The sequence below is a fragment of the Hemicordylus capensis genome, chromosome 3 (genome assembly GCF_027244095.1).
Source record: "Hemicordylus capensis ecotype Gifberg chromosome 3, rHemCap1.1.pri, whole genome shotgun sequence".
Classification (NCBI taxonomy): domain Eukaryota; kingdom Metazoa; phylum Chordata; class Lepidosauria; order Squamata; family Cordylidae; genus Hemicordylus; species Hemicordylus capensis.
The window spans coordinates 91,333,206-91,352,256 of record NC_069659.1 but is presented as its reverse complement, the minus strand read 5'-3'; the positions used below and the strand labels follow the sequence as shown (position 1 = coordinate 91,352,256).

Below are 19,051 nucleotides of genomic sequence, written 5' to 3'. Positions count from 1 at the left end.
GTGTTGGACTAAGAACAGGGGGTCCCGAGTTCAAATCCCCATTCAGCCATGAAACTCATTGAGTGACTCTGGGCCAGTCACTCTTCTCTCAGCCTAATCTACCTCACAGGATTGTTGTGAGAAGAAACATAACCATGTATGGGCTCTGGGCTCCATGGAGGAAAAGCAGGATTATAAATATAAAAACAACAAAAAGTTCCTCAGTTAAAGCAGAGAGAGAGAACCAAAGAGATGCTCCATTGCGCTATCGGTTGTCTTACTGGTGGATACAGATTAGTGAGGCCTTTTAAGAAACCTTTGCAGCTCAGGTGGAATAACAATGATTTTCCATCCCATTCTGGATGCATTGGTGACAGAGCTGCTAAATGAACATTAGAAAGACCTGATTTCAGAGAAGTTAAGTAGAGAAGCATCTCCCGGACTAATACTTTCAATGGGCGGAAACCTTGAGAGCCTGCATAACTCTTCCATTTTCTAGTACAGTGGTCCCTCGACTTACGAACTACTCGACAACCAACGTTTCCGACTTACGAACGACAAAAAAGACCGGAAGTAGTTGGCGGTTTAGATGCGGCTTCCTCGACTTACGAATTTTTAGATGCGGTTTCCTTGACTTACGAATGTTTCCAGACCTCCGTGGGCGCGCTTTTCGACCTACGAAAATTTCGACTTACGAACGTCCGTTCGGAACGGATTAACTACGTAAGTCGAGGGACCACTGTATAGTTTTTCTGAATTGATGGCTTTTGCTGATTTAGCATGATCTTATCTAAAACGTCTATCTGCACCACTGTCAGCCTTAAGGTGCTTATGTCGGGATGTAGTAATTTGCGTCCCATAGAGACAGAGGATCATGTCCCGCCCTGGAACAGAAGTTCTTGCACTTTGCATTCTGTGATGTTGCAAACAGATCCCTCTCTCAGGCCAGTCCTAAGCTTTGAATATTGGATGTAAATATCTTGTGTTTACTTCCCATTTGTGCTGATCCCTTCGCGCAAAGGTCCGACTCAAATAAAATCAAAGGTCTGCTAGAACATTGTCTGTCCCCTTTATGTGTATTGCCAGAGGATAAATAGGCAACCACAGTGGTGTTGTCTAACTGGTCTCTCAGCATTGGTAGAAAGGCTTTCATTGCTTGATATACAGCCAGAAGCTCTAAGAAGTTGATATGAAGATGCTTCTGCTGACAGCTCCATTGCCCTTGTACTTTGCAGCCATTGAAATGTGCCCCCCAACCCATCATAGAGGTGTCTGTTTGCCACCCAGACAGTAGGCATCGGAGTTTGAAGGCAGACTCCCTGGAGGTGGTTTTCTGAAGTGTCCACCAACGTAGAGATTGGATTGATTGATTGATCAGTCTTAGAAAAAGACTGTCCACATTTGGGCAAAAGACTGAGAGGAACCACAATTGTAACTTCCTCATCTTCAAATGTGTATATTGAACCGTTGTCTTGCAGGAGGCCATGAGACCTAGGAGATATTGAATCTGCCTTGCAGGCTGAGTGGGCTGTACTGTGAAGAGATGGATCGGTTACTTAGATTGGAACCATTCTTGTGGTAAGTATTTCCTGCTTGAGTGTCTAGGATTGCTCCTGTGTAAGCTATTGATGACACTGGGTCTAGTTTGGATTTTTTTCTAGTTCACTTCTATGCTCAGCTCTTGGAGAAGTTGCAATACATATGGTATTTGAGAATGTAACTTTTTTGTCTCTCGACACTATAAGCCAATCATCCAATTGCAGAAAAATTCCAATTCCACTTGTCCTTAGGTGTGCAACAATCACTGCTATGCACTTTGCGAAAATGCATCGAGCAGTACACAGGCCAAAACAGCAGTACCTTGTACTGTTACACTGAGTTGCCCACAGTGAACCTCAGTTATTTCCTGTGAGCTTCTTGAATTCCATTGTGCAAGTAGGCCTAATGTCGCAAGCCACCATTCCTGATGCAAGAGTGGCAGTATGTCTTGCAACGCTGTCATTTGAAACTTATTCACATGGACAAACTTGTTCAAGTGTCTCAGGTCCATTACTGGCTGAATTCCCCCTACTCTCTTGGGGTTTGGAAATAGCACAAGTAGAAGCCCTCCCACCTCCTTCCCCATGGTACAGGGACTATAGCCCCTTTCATCAACAAATCCTTCACTTCTTCCAGCAGAACGGTGTCGCCAGTGTGAAGCAGACACCTTTGAAAACCAGCATTGTCTTGAACTCAATGGTGTATCCTGAAGATAATATCTTAAGAACCCAACAATCTGATGTTATGTGGTGAAGTAGATTGTGTTGAAGTGGGGGCTGCTATAGTTACCAGTATCAGAGTAGCTGATGCATCACCTACTGCCAAGATTTTTACAGACATGCCCTGTGTTATGGCTGCCATTAAAGGATATGTTTGTGTCTGTCTCTCAGAGTGAAAGGATTTCCATGACCTATCATTGTGGTAGTCATACAACAAACCAGGAGAAAAGAGACCCAGACTACCAGCTGCAGTGGGTTTGAGTGGCCAAAGTAGAGCAGTGTGAAAACCTGCAAGAATGTCAACTTGACATAGTGGCAAGATGGGCTGCTCTCAGTGCATAGCAAACAGGGGAGTTAGCTTGTGTAACTAACTGGCATTGCTGATGCTGACTGACTTGATGTTAACAGGACCTGTTGGTCTTTTGCCTGAGGCAGGAAGCCTCTGAACGTTGAAGTGGATGGAGTGCTTGTGTTGGAATCCAGAAATGATAAGAGCGTTTGGGCAGTAGAAGGATCCAGCCCAATTTCCACCCCCTTGATATCATCACCATCACTCTAGATGTCAAAGGTTGTCAGTTCTCGACGTCGAGGGGTCACCTGACATGACTCCGTTAAAACTGGTATACACAGAGCTGAAGTTATGCCCTGACATTGAACTGTTGGCATCGATGGCACTGAGGACTGCAGACACATCATAGCCAGTGAGATTGATGAGGTCTGTATTCTTTTCGGCATTAAGACTGACATCAATATAGAGATTGATGTTGGCCATCCCAGGCATCTGCATCGACGGCTTCAATGTCCAAGATTGTAGCTGCGTAGTAAGGCTTGGCATCGAAGGACAGCTTGGTGTTGAAGGTTGATGTCAATGGTTTCGGCGTTTGTGGTCTCAAGTGTTGCTTCTTTCAGGGTCAACAGTCTTGACATTGAGGTTATTTATTACATCCTGTAAGCTCGATGGTTTTCCCCAGTATTGAGGCGTGGGTCTTTTGCCTCTTTATAGTCGGTTCTCCCGCATTCTCCTCATTCGAGTGACGTTTTTCCTTAGGTTTCTTTGGTGGTTTTGGAGATTTGAATGAAAGGGCCGAGGATTTAGTCTGTGTTTGATCTGCAGTCCTTGGGCTGCAGACAACCGGGCAGCCCCAGCCATAGATGCTGAAGGCATGAAAGGGCTCAGGATGTTCAAACAGGACGACTCACAACCTAAGCTCCCTGTTTCGCCTTCTCTGCTTCAAGAAAGACATACAGATCTTGCATGTCGAAGTATTGTGGCTTTTGCCAAGGCAAATCAGACAAGAATCATAATGATCTTGTGAAAGAAGCTTAGCTCCGCACTTGGAGCACCATTTAAAAGTTTTTTCCCCTGTCTTCTTGGGCTTTTCCATAGTTGTTGTCATTGAAGTTCGAAGTCAAAACCAGAATAATCAGACATCTTTTTAGAAAAAAGTACACAGAACTCACTGGATAGCGCAGAACCAAGTTGCGGAGCTGCAACAACTGAGATGTGATTGCTATGACCATAGAAAAGGAACTGAGGGAGTGGCGTTCTTCCCGCCTTAAATATCATCCACGTGGTCACGAGGCGCAGGGCTTGAACGCCACAAGGAGTAGTGGTACTCCACACAGGGAGGATTCTGCGTAGGTGCAGAACCAATTTCTTATGGAGCTCAACGGATCACGATCCAGATCATGTGGTATTTGGACAGAGTGTAAATATAAAGGAGTGGAAATATTTTGCCTGAAATTTACATTACTATTGTTGGAATTTAGACAAAAAGAGAGATCTTCAAGGTTCAGAGGTATTTCAGAAAGAATTGGCCAAAACATCAAAAAATTGCTGGTGGAGGAGTTTATATTACTTTTGGGAATCTCAGCTGAAGAGGTGAAGTTACAGATTGAGGCAGTTCTTTGCTTAATGAAAGAAATACCAGCCAGAATTCCAAGGAAAACTAAGGATTACAAATTTTTGACAGATGTTTTGAATCCCAATGGAATATACTTCAGGGGGGAATTATTGGAGGGAGTTTCTTTTTTTTAATAAGGCTAAGAAGAACAGATTTACAGAGCTCCTTAAAGTGCAAGAATTCTGGTGGAAATATATATTTTTAAAAAACTTATCTTTTGAGCATCCAGCTCCTTCAACACATAATTCAAATTAGACTAAATAGAGATTAGAGGACTCTCTCTTGGAACATTAATGGGTTAAATACAAAAAACAAAACAAAACAGACTCTTTCATTCTTTTAAGAAACAAAATTTGGACATTGTGTGTTTGTAGAAGACATATCAGAAAGCAAGAGAAAATTTTTTTAGTTAATAAGGCTTTTGGACAAGGATTTGTTTACCTAGACAAGAAAAAAAAAGGGGGGGGTAGTATTTAATGTCAAATAATAATTTGAATCTAAATTGATTTTTAAAGATGAGGAAGATAGGTTATTAGCACTGGAAATTCAAATATTTGGAATTAAAATGGTAATAATTGGAACTTATGCCCCTAATGAAAACAAAGCTGAATTTTATAATTATTTAGATTTTTAAGTTGGATTTGATGATTAGATTTTAAGTTCTGACAATTAGTTTCTAAATGTATAAAGTGTTACTTTTGGAGGAGACAAGAGAGGAAGTGGTTAAAACGTTTATGAAAAAGTGGGCTCAAGATGTGGGGTGCAATATAGAAACGGTAACCTGGGAAAAATTATGGAAAACTGATTTAAAATTCACTGTATCTTATGCTCTAAAAGGAAATTATTATAAAATAATGTATAGATGATATTTGATAACAAAAAAAATGGCATTGATGTATATATGTATAGAAATGGAAAAGTTGTTATCACGAAAAGAAGTGCGCGGGAAGTCAATTTGTAATTGTGTTTACTATGACTGTTATTGGTAAAAGTTAATAAAAATTTGAAATAAAAAAAAAAGAAAAGAAAAAAAAGAAATTTACATTACTATTGAGCAATAGAGAACACAGTCCTACCATTATCATCAAGATGTTTCATCCAGTCATGTAGTTTGGGATCCACTTCTTCAAGCTCACTTAAAACATGAACAAAAATTCTTGTCTTCACTCTATTGTTTTTCTGGATTAAGTATTTTATGAGCTGTTCCATTACTTCATTTGATGAAACACTACTAGTTGAAAATACAGCATAATCCTCTTCGCTAATTACCCCACATGAAAGCAATCCATTAAGAAGTCTGAAGGCATCATGTACGCCTATCTTTATTTTCTCAGCATTCTGTACAATAAGTTGCAGGACTTTATCACCAGTAAAAAAACACTTCTGAATATTTCCTAAGATAAAACAAATAAAATGCAATGACTGCCAGGCTCTAGAGATAGGTAGGACACTATACACAAAGAAACATGGAGATTCTCAAAGATTTGTATACCTTTATGACTATCATAAAGTAGGCCACTGGTTCCTCGTTGACATTCTTCTGTACTGTCTTTTGTGGCTTTCAAGGCTACTTCTTTCATACACTTTTTCCTTAATTTTTTTTCTTGTTTTATTTGTAAGCTCCTAGAACTGATAAACAACAATGAAGCCCGATAGCATTTTAAAATATATATGTATGTACAGTTCTCAATCATTCAATCTTTACTTAAAAGATCAGTACCACCAATGTTTTACAGACATGGAAGTCTTAAAACCAGATAGTTGTCCCCAAGAGAGTGCCAGATCATGGAGGCAGTCTTTATGAACCGGCACTTCCACATGGGGACTGCGTACACAAGTCTATATACACATCGCCATCGTGATTTGTGTGATCAGTACCCCTTCAATGTTCTGCTCAGCTGCATAAATCACAGTGGTCACATAAGGAGGTCCCATGTAGAGATGCCAGCTCACAGAAATTGGCACCTCCATGTGCCACTGATGACACAGACCAGTCATCAATTCAGTGGCAAGACCACTTGCTCCCAAAGCTCACACATGGGTGATGCCATTAACTGTGAACTGATTTTCAAGAATATCTGTAACTCTCAATATTAATAATATATTATCTGTATATTATTCCTAAAAGCAATTGCCCATATTATGGTAAAACTAAGCATGTTTAAGTGATTTTGTGCTTTATTCTTTCATATAATTAGTCTGCAGCATGAAGCCTTGATTTCACAATTTATAGAAATAGTAATTTTACTGTCTAGCCTATTCCACCCCAAGGGCCCATGCAAAATGAATGAAAATATATGTCCAAATAATAATCCAATTAAAAACAAAGGGCATGACCTATCCCCTGCCGTGAATACAACTGAGCACACTGCAGTACTATGACCAGCCATGATTTCCAACCTGACATGCAGAGGCTCTGCCCTTGGAAAGGTCATGTGCTTGGAAAACAAGCAACCTATGCACAAGTGTGAGACAACTGCAACACACACACAAACCCCACCCCTTCCTCTCCCATTCCAGGAAATGAGATTCAACATCCATCTTGTCCTCCGGCAATCGCATTGCTCTGAAAACTAATAGCTTGTGTTCCTTGCATAGCTAGGAAATTTTCCTGAAGCATTTCTACTTGGATAGCTAGGAAACTTACCTCAAACATTTCTGCTTATCAACAGGCCTTGGGAGTTCCTTGGGTTTTATTTTATGTTCAAACTAAGGGGGAAGAAAAGTAGTTGTTTCAAAGATTTTTCTTTTTCTTAATACTTTTTCATTAAGATCATATGGGGGGGGGGAATAGATACTGCTCTGCCATTAGATCAACATATATTAATATGAAAACAAAGTGGAAATTTGTTCACATTATTATAAATTAGACACTCGTTCAGAAAATGAAGGTTTCTTTTAATCAATTTTTGAAGCTACTGGTGTGGTACTTTCTTCCTCTGGCCCATCATCATTTGCTGATCTACTAACAGACTTCCAATATCTCTTAAACTCTATTCAAGAATTACATAGGACACACATACAGGTATCTTGTACACATGCACAGGTTTTGTGTGTGAACAATTCTGTGTGTGTTCATTTAAAAAGTGTACTTGGTTACAGTTCTCTTCAAATGTAAGTTACACACAGGGAGCTACTACAGTACATGCATTGAACATACTGTATGAATAGTACATGTGTACAGATGTGTACACTGTACACAGATTGTATATGTGTTGAACATATGAATAGGGCTACTATTCTTGTCAATTAGACCCAAAATGCAAAATAGGGCCCCCTCAGTGTAAGCCTCAATTTTATGAATTCCCCTTTCAAGGAAATACCACAGGCCACTGAACATGAAACATTCGGGGCTCCCTTAATTGTGGCAAAGAGACCAGCAGCAAACAAAATGATTATGCCCTTATTTCCCTCAATGGTTTCTCTGCTGAATCAATTCCCCCTCCCACCTTAGCTGCATTTAAAATGTTACACTGGCACCACCATTTCACCACTTATATGACAAGGATTAGTTCATTTTTGAAGGGGAAACTGGTGGTGGGGGTGGGGGACTGCATAGTCCTAGAGCTGGCTCCCCAGCTCTTAGTCAACAGTTGGTTATGCACATTAACTGAAAGTAAGAGTCCCAAACTTTATGTCTGTGCCAGGGCTATAAGCTTTACAGTCATAAATGAAAACCTTTCTCTTTTAAAAGCAATTTAGTGACCTGTGTGGTATTCATTGCTTAATTACTAGTTTACAGTGGCTGACATCCAGAGGATTGTTGCGCTACTGCAAAAAAACACGTTGCACACACTTAAAGAGTGTGTGGAGCTGCTGTGCAACCACTCGTGGAAGACCTTTTCTGGGAAACATACAAGGTTATTCAATGTGTCAACTTTCCACTAGCACAAGAATTAGATTGGAACAGAAATTCTTTTCTTTGCACAATTTAACTCTGCTACATCTTTGCACTTACAAAACATTGGTCTGGATGTAGGCCATTGTTACTGTATTAATTTTATAATTTGCATTGGTTATTATAGTCTATGAATATGAACCATGTTGTTTTCAAGAAGGGTAGACTATACAACTTTTTAAATTAAGTAAAGTACTAGGATTTCTCATACAACCAATACTGACCCAGGACTGGAGAATTCTCTATCTTTAATACTCCAATGATGCAAAGTTATAATTCTTACCCTATGTTTGATAAGACCAGATGCACTGAAGACAACAATGTTAGTAATGAGGCCTTTACAATCTGGAGTGAAACACATCTCTTGAAGAAAATCCTGTGGGTATCAGCAGAAAACATATCCCTGTGGGTAGGATTTCACTACAAGCACAGCTGAATGCACATTTTCAAAAAACAGAATTTAAGCACTGCATGAATAGTCACGTGGAACATATGCACAATTTTTTAGTTTAAAAAAAACTGTTCTGCTAATTTTTCTTTGTTTTATCAACTTTACTACAGCTAAATCTGAACTGAAGGGAAATTATTTTTAATTCATTAACTCAATGTAATGAATGTTAGGGATGTGTATGGAACTGGTTCCTTGCACACCAAGATGATGGGGAGGGGTTGCTCTAAACAGCGGGGAGGGTGCCCTTACCTCCACTGCCACATTTCCCCCTCCAGCGCTGCTTCCAATACTGCTGTTGTGGGGCAGCTGAATACCCTCTTGTCGCCCAGGTCAACATCATACTAGAAGTGGCGGTTGCGCATGTGCACCCACACCTTCTGGTATGACACTGACTGGGGCGGCAAGAGGATATACGGCTGCCCTGCGGCAGCAGTTTTGGAAGCAGCACCAGAGGGGAAAATGCAGCAGGGGAAGTAAGGACACTACCCACCACACACACACCCCTTTGAACCGGCTCGAACGCTGGTCTTTCGAACCGGTTTGGCAGTCTGTTAATAGACCGCCAAACTGGTTCATGCACACCCCTAACAAGTGTTTCATTTCTGATCCATCTTGGACTGGGAGCAGAACATCATCTTCATCTCTCTCACAAAGACACTGAAGAAATTGCATTAGATAACATTCTATATACCAAAATACCTTGATCACTGAAGAGAAGAAATAGCACTTTCTTCGAGTTTTATGCACAAGAAATTTAATAGGACAGATGAAGGTGGTATTCATTTGTTTCAGAGCATGAGCCGACTACACACAGTCAAATATTTACCACTACTTCAAATAACTCGAATAAAGGATTTCCTGGCCTTATTTTTCAGTAAGAAGAAATAGGACCAACACAAGCAGCTGTCTTCAGGTAACTGGCTGCTCTAACTGGCTGCTCCCAACTCTGTGGAGTAACTATGATTAGAATAAATTTGGGGGCAAGGGGGAGAACGACAAAGGAAATAATCATTTGTCTTTTGAGACATTAGAATCTTTCTAGAATTTCCCTTATTGCATGACCTCTGGAGAGCCAGGACTGCAAGTAATAATGTGTTCAGCAGTAACACGGCAAGTATCCTATAAATGCATTTCTCCACATGCCTATTTCGTTCATTGTCTTTCACTACAAATTTGGTCTCTTTTGAAGTACAATTCAGTGCAACAGGTCATCAGAATGTGGATGTTACCTTGTTATTTTTATCTTTGTCTGTTGTTCCTTTCAGCTTCTTCCAACAGCTTACATGAAATTCAACTATACACTGTTCACAGCAGGTAACACGTATAAAACCCTGAAATTTGGAGACCACAGAAATATAAGTACTAGGCCTCTTAAGACTAAGTCAACATAAATATGTCATTTTCTAAGATTCTATTCAACAGACTTTCATATTTACCTTGAAGTCTGGATCATTAAAATATATTTTCATTTTATGTGCTTGGCACTGCTGGTAGCGACAAACTGCATCTGGATTTGGAGGAAACTTGCATTCCTTAATACACTCCTCCAACATAGCCTATAAACAGTAAAATCAAAGTTATGTACTGTAGCTTCCTCCCTGAGTTTTTGTACAAGAAAATTCAAACCAACTTTGAAAGAGTAAGACTGTGCTTAAAATATTTTCTGATATGCTTCAATTTAAACTAGACTTAAAACATATGCTAAGAATGCTACCAAAATTCACAGCCTCATCAAGTGACCCATCATCACATTAATGCACTGAAGACTTTCATTTCCCCTTACAGTAGTGGGTTATTTTTTTACATGAGAAGGTAAGGTTGTCTTCTATTATTTACACTCCTAATTCGCACATCTGGGCACCAATCAGGTGGAAGGAATCCATGTGATTCACCCTGCTCATATGGCTAGAGATTTCCCAACATTACTAGAGCAAGGTAGGACAAAGTCACAGGAAAGTGACTCCCACATCTCCGGGGCAATACATGAAGGGACATTTTAGGGTTTTTTTCTGCCAGTGAAATTAGTTCAAAAATAGATCTGTTCACCTAGACAGTTAAAATTAATTTAAGGAAGTTCATGACCATGTTTTCTCTACATAACTAGCTATCAACCAACATGGCTCTGACTCAATGAAAGGCAATTCATGTGCAAAAAGTGTGTTACTGTGTAGGAGATCACCCTGTTTGGAAATGCAGAAGGCTGCCATCCTTCCTGTAAAGGAAGCCTTGTGGAACTTGAAGGACTATAGAGGCAGAACAAACTGGAAGGACATGCCCCAGAGGAAGAAGCAGCTTCTAAAAGTGTTGCCTACTGAAGAGGATGAGCAGAGTCACTCATGCCAGTCTACAGTGAACACGAATGTAGGTTTCTCAGCTTTCCTAATTTTCATCTTCATGCAATCCACAATGAAGCTTCAATTCATCCGAGAAAGACAATACATGAAGTGGCTTATGGTCAGCTGTTTTATTTACAAGATAGCATTCTTACTTACCTGTAATTTCTCTGTCCGTGTCTCTTCAATAACTATCGAAGTTGTAGGCCAAGTTAATATACCAGGCACAATCTTATGGCTAATCACAATCTTTGATTTAGTAAATTGGTCCATAGCATCCAAAAACCTATAATGTAAGCAAAGACTTAAGTTGCACATCACATTTTATTTTATCCAAGTGTCCCTAATGGAGGAGTAATTGGTATTTTGGATCCCAAAGCAGCTGAGTGTTATTCTTTCCCCAAAAAGTTTAACTAAGTATGAAAATGGAAGATAGCTACAGAATTTTTGGCTAGCTACATTTATGCCTTTCTGAGGAGGAAAAATCAAATCTATTCTAGTTTCTAAGCTCCCTTTCACAGGAAAGAGCCAATCCAATTCAAGGATGCATGCTTTCTCCATTCTAGTGTTCTTGGCACGGACAACCTCCATGCTGATACCATTACCACTTACTAATCCTGCTTTGCCAATTAGCGACAAAGGAAGCTGCCGTATACTGAGTCAGAAAATTAGTCTATCTAGCTCAGTATTGTCAACACAGACTGTAAGCAGCTTCTCCAAGGCTGCAGGGAGGGAACTTGGAACCTAGATGCTCTTCCCAGAGTGGCTCCATCCTCTAAGGGGAATATCTTACAGTGCTCACATGGAGTCTCCCATTCATATGCAACCAGGGTGGACCCTGATTAGCTAGAGAGAGAAGTCCTGCTTGCTACCACAAGACCAGCTCTCCTCTTTGGATTCTTCTCTTCCTTACTGCTCTGTCAGCAGCTACTTTCCTTTGAGCAAGTGGGCAGCATCTTCCACCTCCCCAAAGACGTTTCTTACAAGCCATCAAAAGAAGGAGCAGCCCACACATTAACTTAGGGAGAAGCAACCACTGAGAGCACATGGGAAGCAGCAGTGCACCAAGGGGCCAAAAGCTAAAAATAAATACTTGTGAGGAAAGGCAGGCAAAGCAAAGAGAAGACAAGCAAGTTTGGAAGCCCTCTCTATCCCCTGCTGCTGGCCTGCCTGCATGTATCTCATGGAGCTGAATCTGATCTTTTCTTCTAGGGACTAATAACAAAAGGTAAGAATGTGCTCCTAAACTGAAAGGACCCTGAGCACTCAGATGCAACTACTGGTTAGTACATTTCTTTCTGATCAAAGACTATTAACATGTTTTAAATCTCTCACCAGATGTATTCTACTATGAATATTTATATACCACTTTTCAACAAAAGTGCTCAACATGGTTTACAAATAAAAATTATTAATTTCTTTCAAATATGCGTGGGTGAAGTTGGAGGGAGCCAAAGGTGAGAAATTGCCCCCACCATAAATTGATGGAGAACTGAACAAGTAAATAAGTTTCCTGCATTTCTACCAAGAGTCCACACACATGAACGTTTCCTTCTCCAAAACCTATTTTGTCCCCGCCACCAGCTATTTTTCTCTGGTGCTACCATAGCAATTATTATGCCTGTGCAATTATTCAGCTTTGAATAGCAAAAGCCATACATGCACAGCCCCGCTGGCACTGCGCAGCGGTGCACACTTCCAATGTACACCTCTACATAGGACCCAGCTTCCAAATCAACTGCTCACTGGTTCCAGGGGCCCCTTAAAGAGCAGAAGCCTTGCTGTGTTTCAGTGCCATCTTGGAAGGCACGCAGGGTGTGCTAGTAAGTGTAGTCCTTTCCAGTGCTCCCCACATGCCTTCTAAGTTAGTGCTGAAATGCAGCATGGCTCCAAGCTCTCTAAGGAACCAGTAACACCAGTTTGGAAGCTGGGCCCTGTGTGAAGGTTCATGCTGGAAAATGTGCACCTCTGCATGATGCCAGTGGGCTGGATGTGTCATTTGGCTTCAGCTATTTGAAACAAGACAAATCTAGCATGCAATCTAGCAGGTAGACAAATATAGCAGGCATAAATAATTAGAAAAGACATTTAAAATATCAGCTCATTAAAGAGCACGAAAGCTTTATTTATGGAAATTAGCTCACTTTTAAAAGCAAAACACTACTCACTTGTTTTGTCTCAAATATACTTTCCCAATTCCATAATGTGCTAAGCAATTAAATTTCACTTTCTGATACTGCTCAATTATCTTATTAAATTGATCTTCAGCTTTGGCCAGTTCCTTTGAAGTAAATGTAACAGTACAAGAATCATTTCAACACCCACACAGTCATCTGTTTAAGATGATACAAAATTGACCTGAAATATAACTTTTAAGCTAACTCCATACCACCTGAAAGCATCCTGTGCTTCTACCCTCTCATAAATCAGCTTTTAAAATAAGGCTTTTATGCTTCTACTCCATATACAAAGCATAATTTAATTTCCAGGAGAAAAAAGGAAAATATTTATCTGTGCAAAGTGATTTTTTTGCCCTACTGATATTAACATAATTATGAGCTAATTTAAAAAAAAGTTATTAAGTGCAGATTCTTATGATATGTGCATTTGGCTGCAATCGCTGCTAAAGACCAAAACACTCAGATTTAATAACAGCAAAATGCATGGTTTCTGAGAACAGCAATGTTAAAATAAACCGTATAGTTACTTTCTACAAACAGGCAATATATACTTTAGTTGCTCTGTGTACTCCATAGAAGAGCAAGGTAAACATCTTAAAATAAATACATTTGTAAGATGTGATATTGCTTGCCCTGGAATTTATCTTCCTGAGTTTGAGTAATGCTGGAGTACTACACTATGGGTCATAACCCAAAGCAGAACCTTTGGCTAACATCAAATCCTGTGACAAATTCAGAAAATGGACAATTTATATATTCTTGCTTAACACACATATTTTACACATCAGCACTTTTAAGCAGAATTTTACATTGGATGAAGATTTTTTGAAGGTGCACTTTCTCAGAGTAGGGACTGAAATACATGAAATAGTACATAATATGCATGCTCTACATAATGTATCAAGTATCTTTGATACATGGAAACAACATCTATCCCCTCTTAGCTTCTCATCCTTAAAAAGTCTTGCTAAATACATTTAAGAACTTCTGCCGATGACAATGTACAGTAGGTTAAACAAGTATGTTTGTGCTATATAGCATATACTGCATTGTATACCAGGGTAGCAGTCTTGAGTTTTCTAAATCCCTTACCTATCTATGTACCTTTGGATTCCCCCATGCTATCGCACCATTCATTTGCTTCAAGTAATTTGTTTTCATATATGTACATAAGCACATGAAAATGTTTGAAATATTAGCTCAAGTTACAGAAGAAAAGATAGCACAATATACTAGTATGTGGCTTTTGACAATATTTTTATATTTTTACATTATTGCATATAAAAACAAGATTTGTTGGCTTCACCTTTTAGTCACGAGACTTTCTAGTGTGTCCCTTAGAAGGAAACAAGCTGTCAACTAGGGATGTGCACAGACTGGTCCGGAGCCCATTCTAAGGGCCTCCAGACCAGTCCGGACCTGGGGCCGGTTTGGCGGTTTGACACCGGGGTGTGTGTGTGTGTGTGGACCTTTAAGGGTTGGGGAGGGTGTACTTACCCCTCCCACTGCTTTCCCCCTTCCAGCGCTCCTGTTTTTGAAGGCATTTGGGGCAGCAGGGTACCTCCCTGCTGCCCCTTCCCCCCGTTCATCAAAAGGCGTCAAAAGCCTGACTACACATGTGCACGTCACGTGCGCGCACACGCAGTCAGGCTTTTGAAGTTTTTTGACAAGAAACGGGGGAAGGGGCGGCGGGGAGGTACCCTGCCCCCCCCCAATGCCTTCAAAAGCAGCGGGAGGAGTAAGTACACCCTCTCCCGCCCTTAAAGAGCCCCCCTTCCCAGCGCCAGACCGCGGAGGTGCGTTTCCGTGCACACCACTACTGTCAACAACCTGTCCTAATAAGTTCAGGTCATAAATTGTTCACTGCCATAACTGGCATTTCAATAAATGTCAGTTGACACAATAGTATGTCCTATGTTGACACAACAGTATGACACAATAGTATGACTGTATGAACACAGTCACAGACACAATAGTATGAAGTCTTACCTCAAGCTGCCCTATTCCAAGGAGAGCAGTAGCATACCCATAGATTACCACAACATAGTCAATAAGAGCAAGATTCAGCTCCTGCAATGTTTTAAAAACAAACAAATAAATAGCAGACAAGAAAACATGTATGTTCAATGACACACTATGAACTGGACCTTGTGTTCCATGAACAGAAGCACCCTCCATGAATGGAAGGTAAGTTGCACTCACAGAATTGCCCACAGAACACAACTCCTGTCTACAGATTGCAAAATCAGGATCCAATCCGCTGTCCTCAAGAAGGGAACCAAAGAGCACTCACTGTTATTCTATAATACATTTACATTCACAAGAGCATCCCTCAGTTGTGTAACCATCATAAACTATATTAACCACAAGAGCCTCTATTTCACAAGCAGAAAATGTAAGGTAATGCTAAAAAAAACACCCTTGTTCAATTAAACAAAGGATAGCAAAATGTATTTATTCTTCTCAGGTACATGATAGAGAAGCAGTGTTATCAGGAAAATTCTGGAGCAGTGCTGAGAGAAGTGGGAAAGCACTGAAGAGGACAGGAGCAAGATTATCAAGTGCAGGATGAAGAAAGCCACACACCTCTTGCTTGGACACACAAGGCTGGCCGTCATATACAAACAGCACCAGGAGGAGAAACATTGTGAAATACAAACAAAAAATGTTTGTGCAAGAGAGGAGGGGCAATTTTCATTGATCTCCCTTTCTTCTGTGCCCCTTGGGGGGGGGAGAACACCCTGCTTCTGTGCCCCTTGGGGGGGAAAACACCCTGCTCCTGTCCCCTCCCCACCAACTCTCTGGGGTTCAGCCAGGTCTTTTTTTGAAGGACACAGGGGTCTGCAGAGGAAGAGGGCAAGGATCAACAAGTTACTCCCCCTTGTTCAAACAGAAATTCTATTTGTGGAAATACTAGCTGGGATCACTAATTCACTAAGATGTACCTGTGGCTAATCCTATGTGTGGCAGCTCTCACGAGAGAAAGCAGCAGCGGGAAGTGGGGAGAAAAAGCTGCAGCCGGGGGAGAGAAAGCGGCAGCAGCCGGGGGTGGGGTGGGGAGAAAAAAGGGACAACTATAGGGACAGATGTTCTGTGCCCAGGCCAGCTAGTATTCTATTGTTCTTGTAAGAACCCCAAGAAAAAGTCTAAACTGATCTTAACAGATCTATCCTTTACATTACCTGTAGCTGGGATGGATCTAAAATATTCAATAAACGCGCAAAAGATTGTTCAGCATTGCGAAAACGTTGATCCATTAAAGATGTGCATCCATCTTTTATGAAAGTCTTTAAAACATCTAGCGATACTGGTAAATCCCCCTGCAAAAATCAACCTTAAGTAAGTAGGGAAAGTTATCTTCACTGTATTAAAAAACATTATTTTTATGCAGCCTGTCTGGACCAATAGAACCAGTGGGCAACTGTCCTACTGGTTCCCAGCAGAATTCTGTAGTTGGATGGAGCATGAATCTTACCATGCTGTCAGCTGACCATATTCCAACCAGCCCAGGCAGGGGGACAGGGTAGAGAGACAAAACTGTCATAGGCATTTCAAGGCTTGCTGAACAGCCAAACAGCAATCAATCCTGCTCATTCAGAGGCAGTAGGGCAGGACTGGAGGAACTCCCTTCCAGGGAAACAGGATAACGTCTCTGAAACTTCTCCTCTAGAATGGGATGGGAGAAGTTACCCATCTCAGAATAGCTTCCTCCTTGGAAGGAGAACTAGTGTAGCATTTGAAGCAGATTCATTCTTCTTACCTACACTGCAACATCACAATTCACGAAAGAGTTTCCAAGATTAAAGGCTCAAGTTGAAAACTTAAGTCCACCACAAAGGTGGCATGGTCACACTTGTGTTTAGCCTAAGTTACTGTAAGTTACTGTAAGGCTATTGGTCTTTATTCCCAAAATGTTTTGATATATACTATTTAAACTGTAATATCAGGGGATATGCATGAGTTAGCTACAGATATGAAACTTTTAGCAGCACTCTTCCCGTACAGAGTAAACAAGAACTGTTGCCCCTGAAAGTGATACTATTTACCAAAATGCTGGAAGAGAATTATAAGCCACCCTGGACTTGATGGACTTAATGATACTTAAGTATATAAAAATATATGCATCTGATTTCTGTGCCTCAATTTTAACTCACGGGCCTAGGATATTGCCTTAAAGTATTTTTATAATGCAACTTTCATTAAAATCAGTGACACTTTGTATATGAGTTCAATGGCCAATCGTCTCCACTATGGCCAATGGCCTTCCTCTGTTCTATGCAATGATTCATCACTGATTGCACCTTTCTTGCAACTTCTTGCCATTTTAAATCACCTCTGCTTTTCTCCATTTCTTTTAAAGAAAAACAGGTTGCTTAACATTCATAAAAATGGGTTTCGTACCTACACGGAAACTTCAGGTAAAATTTGTTAGCTCCTCATGGCGCTGACCAACCCCCACAGTGCCTGCCCCGCGCTTGCTCACATCGGCTGTTTGGCACCTTACAGTTCAGTTTCTTGATGGCTGCTCCAATGCAGTCTTTCCTTTAAGTGTGTGGACTTGGAACATATTGCTTGCAGTTTCTGTTGAGGGGATGGATGGATAGGAGGGTTTTACGAATGTTACCCAATCACTATCAGATCACCTGTTACAGGTAAGCAACCTGTTTATCTGGTAACATCCATAAGAATGGGTGACTCACAAAATACATCACTCCTGGAGCAAGCAGCTACTGCAAAATTCATTTGAGTACATCCCTCCTAAAATTAGCTGTTGCTACTGAGCGGAGGTCCATTGCATAGTGCTTTACAAATGTCTCTTCCAATGCCCATGTAGAAGCCATGTAATTAATTAATTCCAGACAAGTGTGTTACTGAGGCTGCATACACCCTCATAGAGTGGGCTTCTACTGCTTTAGGCGGATCCACCTTCTGCATCTTGTAGGCCAGGTAGATAGGCCTCTACTAGCCAATGAGAGATCCTTTTTCTAGAGACTGGATTTCCTCCATCTTTCAGTTTATAAGTGACTAACATAAATTTTGATTTTCTAATTGTAGACACCCTCCACAAATAGAACAGAAGAGCACGTCGGTAATGTAAGATATCACGTATGGAGTCATCCTTGGCCTTGAAGCTGTGTATGTTCTGAATTGTTTCCATTTCACATTGTAGCTTTTCCTCATGGACATCTTTTTATCATTCAGCAAGATGCCGTCTAAAAGTTTATCCGCTATGCCGTTAGCCTTAGTGTTTGAAGATTTGGATGTAGCAGATGTCCTTGCTCCTGGGTAAGCAGATCCATTGTTGTTTGCCTTAAATGCACATGTAGCCCTGCCAATAATCTGAGTATTCAATGAAACCAAGGTTGCCTTGGCCACCACAGGGTGATCAGTATGCAACGGGTGTTGACCTGTAAAATCTTTGCCACGACCCTGTTGAGCAGTGGATATGGTGGGAACCAATATAAGAAGCTGTGCATCCATTGGAACTGGAATGCATCACCGTTCAATCGTCTTCCTAGACCCGCTCTTTAGCAGTATTGACTGCATTTGGCATTGCATCTGTCACAAAAAGGTCTACTGTGGGTTGTCCCCAGGCTTGGAACAGGCCTTTTAAGCAGCTAACGTTTACGTCCCTCTCGTGTTGTTGAAGGAACACTTGAGACCTGCTCAAGGCATCTGCCAGGATATTGTTTATCCTGTTTATGTGTAATGCTACCAGATGTATCTTCCGTGGTATGCACCAGTTTCATATCAGTTGGCTTAAATTGCAGAGGAAGCAGAACACTGCCCCGCTGCTTGTTCACATATGCTATAGCAGTTGTATTGTCCATCTACAGTTGGATTGTTTCCCCCAGCAGAGGCTTTTGAAACCATTGTAGCACTTCAAGGGCTGCCAGCAGCTCCAGAAAATTTATATGCAAATCTCTTTGAGTAGCACTCCAGAGCCCCTGAGCCTCCAAGTCTGACTTGTGAGCCACCCCATTCCCCATCCGGTCAGAGAGTCATCTGTTGTTATGCAAACTTCCAGTACCGGTACCTTGGATGGTG

The 19,051-nt window shown here is 40.9% G+C and overlaps 1 protein-coding gene across 5 annotated transcripts in view; it reads right to left on the bottom strand.

The window, feature by feature from the left end:
- Positions 1-19,051, bottom strand: part of TTC3 (tetratricopeptide repeat domain 3) — a 139,210-nt gene that overhangs the window by 52,592 nt on the left and 67,567 nt on the right. For all 5 annotated transcript variants that reach the window (XM_053306857.1, XM_053306856.1, XM_053306859.1 and 2 more), the window contains exons 18-27: positions 16,186-16,323; positions 14,993-15,073; positions 12,992-13,104; positions 10,983-11,109; positions 9,927-10,046; positions 9,720-9,821; positions 8,323-8,415; positions 6,789-6,850; positions 5,634-5,770; positions 5,218-5,535 (exon numbers count right to left, since the gene is read on the bottom strand). In XM_053306857.1, coding sequence (XP_053162832.1) covers positions 5,218-5,535; positions 5,634-5,770; positions 6,789-6,850; positions 8,323-8,415; positions 9,720-9,821; positions 9,927-10,046; positions 10,983-11,109; positions 12,992-13,104; positions 14,993-15,073; positions 16,186-16,323 — 1,291 coding nt within the window. The remainder of the gene's footprint in view (positions 1-5,217; positions 5,536-5,633; positions 5,771-6,788; positions 6,851-8,322; positions 8,416-9,719; positions 9,822-9,926; positions 10,047-10,982; positions 11,110-12,991; positions 13,105-14,992; positions 15,074-16,185; positions 16,324-19,051) is intronic.